General features: G+C 45.0%; 1 protein-coding gene across 10 annotated transcripts in view; it reads left to right on the top strand.

The window, feature by feature from the left end:
• The window catches only part of EPS15L1 (epidermal growth factor receptor pathway substrate 15 like 1), a 79,197-nt gene that overhangs the window by 41,573 nt on the left and 31,624 nt on the right, over positions 1–6,000 (top strand). For all 10 annotated transcript variants that reach the window (XR_002123928.1, XM_019641892.1, XM_019641894.1 and 7 more), the window contains exons 17-19: positions 3,358–3,481; positions 4,414–4,464; positions 5,657–5,793. Coding sequence is in view for 9 of the 10 variants with exons in the window: in XM_019641892.1 (XP_019497437.1) it covers positions 3,358–3,481; positions 4,414–4,464; positions 5,657–5,793 (312 nt within the window). In the remaining variant the exon portion in view is untranslated. The remainder of the gene's footprint in view (positions 1–3,357; positions 3,482–4,413; positions 4,465–5,656; positions 5,794–6,000) is intronic.

Here is a 6,000-nt window from a genome sequence, read left to right as displayed (position 1 = left end):
TTGGTTTCCTTGGATAAAAGTTGGCAGTGACGTGGCAGTTTACAAGTGGCCAGTGATTTCTTTTTTCCCCCACAGATTTTTTTTTTTTTTTTTACCTTTTATTTTTGTTCATCTTCTAAGCAGGGCAATGTTTACATGATAGTCTATTCATCTTGGAACATTGACGTCAGATGTTACATAGAAACTTGCAACCAGTGTCTGAAAGAAAAACTATATTTATCTTGTTGTACAAATACAGTTTTTAAAGCATTTTTTTTGGTTTGTTTCCATTTCTTAATGAACACTTTGAAGAGGGCTTTTTATTTACTCCTGAACATTTCAAGACTGCTCCAGAGGAGAGAGAGCTCTTAGTTCTCTTCGAGGGGGGTGAAAGTGAGGGGTTTAGTCCCCTGAGAATAGTGTAACCAAAGAGGTGCATCTAGAACTTTCTAAGCCTGGGAAAGTTACTAAGTTTAGTGTTAAGCTCACACCATGATACTTTGTCCAAAAGACACAGGATTCTTAAAGCCATATTTATGGCTTCTCTCTCATTAGATAAAGAGTATACTGGCCTCTTGCCCTTGTTGTCAATACTCAGCCAGCCTCTGATAGAGAGTAGGTAATAAGTCATCTGGACTTAACCTTGCTTAGAACTCATCCTGAGAACCTGGGCTGTCGGTTGCATCTAGCCCCAGCAGCATATGGGAGCCCATGTTACTAATGCTCCAGAGCTGAGTATTAAATAAGAGTGTTGTAAGCTGGTTGTTCAGCCTGTAATTTGAAATCAGCCACGGTGTATTTATACCACAGGAATTGGCAGAAGCTGCCCATCAGGACTTTTTTTGAGAGAGCTGGTTCACCAGTATCCCACTGCCCAGCCCCCATGAAATGGGAAGGAAATGTCACAGAAACCCCTTTAATGCCCTTTCATAGTTGTCATGTCTATTGCCTACGAGGTGCAGAGCTTGAGACTGGTCATTGAACTCGTTATTGAAGGTATTTTCCTTCTGCCAAGGGCTGTACCCCTCACCCCGTGCCAGTCTGCTGCACTTGTACCTCCCGAGTTGGCAGGTGGCTCGGTTCTCGTTGGTAGCTGGTCAGTGGACGGGGGAGGTTATGGTGTCTGTGTTCCAGGGGCCATGTGGTGTTCTGCTGTGAATCTGTGTGAAATGGAATCTGAACCCCTGGTGGTTACCCTAACCACATGAATCCTGCTGGGGTCTTCTGAGGCTTCTCCTTTGAAGGGGAGGAAGCCATAGCTGCCTCAGGCACGTAATTGCTCCTGAGAGATTGCAGACCCGACTTTCAGATCAGGGGGCTCACAGCCAGAGCCCCTAAAATCAATCTCTTCTCTGCCATTCTCCACTAGTATTTGGCAGCCTTCCAAGTAATAATGGAAAACATTTAAAAAACCAAACCAAAACAAAGAAACCCAACCAATTAGTAAATCAGTGCCAATTAAAAACGAAATAGAAGCTTCCATTCTGAGGCCAAGCTGTCATTCTCAACTCCCTGCTTCATCCAGATCGTCATCCCTCTTGATTCTTCTGGAGCAGGTACCTTGCCCCATCATGCGGTGTGAGGCGCTTAGTTCCCCCCGGCTTCCCGCTTCCTTAGATTAGGACTTCTCCATCATATTTTCTGAGCGCCCCATTGGGTGCTCCTTGGGTACCCATCTTGTGGTCGTTAGCACCACGACATCCTTACACAACCGCGCTCTGCCGCCAGACGCGGTGCTTGCAGACCTCTGTACTTACTTGCCTAGGAAGCCGGCGTGGTTTCCCCACCTTGGGAAGCCCTGTGGCTGGAGGCTCCAGATAACCTTTCCCAGGTAAGAAAAATCGCTCATTATTCCTCAGAGACCAGGGGTGTTGGTTCGTTCTTCCAAAGTCCATGGCTTCCTATTAGCCCGGTGCCTCTGAAAAGCTGCCCTGCGCCCCTCTTCCCGCTCTGCCCCACCGCCGCAGGTGGACTGGCCCACATGGCGGGAGCCTCATCAGGAATCTTCCTTTGGCACCTTTGATGTCATTCCCCCGTTAACCACTGTCCGTGTTTTGGTGGAAGCCCAGGTCTTTTATTATTTGGTTTTGGTCAGTGAATAATGGATTCATGTGCCAGCCCCACAGATGCCCATACATTCACCAGATTCACATTGTGCTTTTTACTTCACGTTTTCACTGAGGATGTGTCTTTATTAACCAAAACACACTCAGTATTTCTAAACTAAGTGTGTTGCTCCTGCATGTATTGCAACCCTCCACCCCCTTTCAGGCCATTTTCCACTATAAAAATGTACTCTTCAAAAGCAAATCTTTTTTTCTTTTGATTTAAATATGCCTGTTTGTTTCTAGAAATAAGCACCTTTTTAAAAAAATGCAAAGTTTATATGCTCTAGTAGTTCTAACTGCATAAGAACTCACTTCCTCCCAGGATGTAAATAGCCAGCATGTTTCTTGGTGTGGAAACAGCATTTTTAAAAATGCCCATACACTCTCTGAGAAAAAGATGACCAAGGGAGGTCACACCTTTGAAGAGTCCCATACAGCAATTGGGTGGCTCGTTACATTTTCTTTTTGACATTTCCAAAAATGTGACTTTTTTTCTGATGGGATGATTTTTTTTTTAAATTTCTAATTGTGGTCAAATATGCATAACATAACATTTACCATCTTAATCACTTTAAGGGTACAGTTCAGTGGCATTAAGTACATTCACATTGTTGTGCTGCCATCACACCATCCATCTCCAGAACTTGTTCATCTTCCCAAACTGAAACTCTGCCCCCATTAAACGCTAACTCCCCATCACCCTCCCCTAGCCCCTGGCACCCACCATTTACTTTCTGTCTCTATGAATCTGACTACCCTAGGAACCTCATATAAGTTGGATCACATAGTATTTGTCCTTTGGTGTCTGGCTTCTTTCACTCAGCATAATATCCTCGAGGTTCATCCATGTAGCATGTGTCAGAATTCCCTTTCTTTTCAAGGCTGAATGATACTCGATTGCATGTATATACCATATTTTGTTTATCCATTCATCCATCAATGGATGCTTGGGTTGTTTTCACTCAGTTATTTTTAAATAAACGTTTGATTTTAGAAGAGTGTTAGAGAATAATGGCCAAGATGATAAAGAGAGTTCCCATATACTTCACACCCAGCTTCCCCTGTTATTAACATCCAGTACGTTTATCACAACTAATCAATCACTGTTGACACAATATTAACTAAAGTCCATCTTTCAATGATTTTTTAAAAAAAGTCATTAGGATCACACCACTTAAAGGGGAAATATACAAGTTAGGGATGGAATTCTGTACTTTGCTTTAAATCCGAAATAATAAAATCCCTGTCCTATCTCTTCACAAAATTTTAGGACGATCCTTTCAAAAATAAAGCCTTGTTATTTAGCAACAACACCCAAGAATTGCATCCGGACCCTTTCCAGGCAGAAGACCCCTTCAAATCCGACCCATTTAAAGGAGCCGATCCCTTCAAAGGTATCTCACTTGGTGTCCACTCTTTCACTAAAAGGTTGTTTAAGTTGTGCCGTTTAGGGTTGTCCAGTGACTAGAATAGTTGGGAAATACCACCCTCTGAAATGGAAGAGGAAAGGAATTCTTTGAGCCTCGTGGGCCTCCTGAGTTGTCGCCTCACCCAGCTAACTTAGCCGCGGTGCTGGGGTATGGTGGGGAGAGCTCGCAGCTTGGCCCTTAGACCGCACGCTTCAGTTCCCATCCGCCAGTGGAGTGGCAGATTCTTTCTCACTCCCCTTGCAGGATTGCTAAGATAATCAGATGTAATGACTATGAAACTACCTAGTGAATGACAGAGCCCCATATAAACCTAAGGTCCTAACTGGTGAGTTTACCCAGAGCCACACGTGAATCAAGAATAAGAATTTCTAGAAACAAGATTTGCTAAGTTTCTCAAAAAAAAAAATTTTTTTTTTTTTTCAGAGCAAATCAGTATTTCCAGGAAGGCTATCTGTATGTTTCTGAGAAAAATGCCGAGGCAGGGAGGGGCAATGGGAGGCTTTCCAGTTTCAGATTTGGAGTGAAGCACCTTAGGTCCCAGGGTGAACCCGGCAGCTCCTGAGGCTCAGATGTACCGAGCTCATCATGGCTCCAGGGCTGACACTGTGGCTGAGGACTGGGGCAGCCCCCGGCCCGTGTTCTTGTAGCCGAGGGACATGACGGGGAGATGAGATACAGCAGCGACACATGGCATAGAAAGAGAAGAGTGAATTCCTGGCTCATTGTACATTTTCTCCAACTCTGGCCTGTGTTGAGCAGCCGACAATACCTTTCATTTCATCTTAAACGTCCTAGCCATGAAAAACCCCAGCCAGTGGTCTCCCCTGCTCTCCCACTTTGACATGCCAGGGTCATGTCTACCGTAGAGCTAAGCACTTCTGTCTCCTCTAATCTAGGTGACCCATTCCAGAACGACCCCTTTGCAGAACAACAGACAGCTTCCACAGGTAAAATAACAAAACAAAAAAAAACTTTTGTTAAAAGACACGTTTCGTGGACTGGTCCTTATATAGTCCTGTTCCTCGTTCAAGTTGAGGGCCATGGGAAGCACCTTCCAGCCTCCTCAGCCAGGTCCCCACCACCTGGCAGCAGGGAGGTTCATTTCTGAAGGAACCTGGCAGTGATGCTGTCTCCCACCTTCACTAATCTTCCAGCAGAACTAGGAAAGGAGCTCCCAGTAGCCGGGTGATTGTTTGGACACGCCCACGGCAACTCGGTCACTTGCCTGCTTGTATCACCTGTGGCAGCTTCCGTGTGTAGTACCTGTACGTGGTGGGACTTCTGTTCACACATCCCAAGGGTGGCGGCGTGTGTATTGGGGACAGCGGCCATCTACATTGCACAAAAGCCTAGTGTCCTCTTCCCTCGTGGTGATGGTGGCTTTCCACCTTCTCCAGTCACCCACATCCCACATTTGAGGGACATACTGTGGGCGTGGTGTTGGGATCACTCTGCCTATTTATTTTCTTTTATTTTTTTAGTTGGGTGACAGTCACATAACACATAATTAACAGTTTTGAAGTGAACAATTCATTAGCATTTAATTCCCAATGTTCTGCAACTACCACCTCTATTTTCCAAGTTCTGTTGGGTTGTCGGAAAAGTCATGACGCATTTTTGCAACGAAAAACATAGACAAAATACGTCATGACTTTTCTGACAACCCAATAGAGCATTTCTGTCACCCCCAAAGGAGACCCCATCCATATTAGCAGTCACTGCCCATCTTTCTCCCCCAGGCCCTGGCAATCACTAATCTGCTTTTCTGTTTCTATGGATTTGCCAACCTTACTTATTTTTATTATTTTTCAAATCAGCTTTATTGAGAGGTATAATTTACACCCAACAAAATTCACCAGTTTTAAGTGTATAATGAGATGAGTTTTGACAAAGGTGTACAGTCACGTGGGATAGAGAACATTTCCATTGTCCTGAAAGGTTCCCCCACCTGCCCACCTGCAACTCCCCTAGGGCCCTGAACCATTGACATACTTACTGTCACTATGGGTTTTACCTTTCCTAGAATTTCATATAAATGGCATCAGTCAGTTATGTGTTCTTTCATATTTGGGTTCTTTCACTAAGCATAATGTTTATTCATGGGGCATTCTTTTCCTCACTGTCCGAAACACTTTCTAGATCCATTCGGAGGAGATCCTTTCAAAGAAAGCGACCCGTTTCGAGGTTCTGCCCCCGATGACTTCTTTAAGAAACAGACAAAGAACGACCCATTTACCTCAGACCCATTCACGAAAAACCCTTCCTTACCTTCAAAGGTGAGTGTTGCTGGAGGTGCTACCTGTGTGAGCACTGCCAGTGTGAAGGCAGCCCGTCCTCATCCTCCCCTGTGGACTGAATCAGGACTCTGTCGTTCAAACTGTGCTCGTTAAGCCTGACGATGTAGCCTGTGCGAGGCTGGGTGGCTCTTTAGGAGCTGGGTCATGGGCCGAGCGAGTCTCATTACGGGATGGTGGGATGACTGT

The sequence above is a fragment of the Hipposideros armiger genome, unplaced genomic scaffold (genome assembly GCF_001890085.2).
Source record: "Hipposideros armiger isolate ML-2016 unplaced genomic scaffold, ASM189008v1 scaffold_64, whole genome shotgun sequence".
In the NCBI taxonomy this organism is placed as follows: Eukaryota; Metazoa; Chordata; class Mammalia; order Chiroptera; family Hipposideridae; genus Hipposideros; species Hipposideros armiger.
The sequence above is the reverse complement of the archived record's forward strand: the minus strand, read 5'-3'. Positions and strand labels throughout refer to the sequence as shown.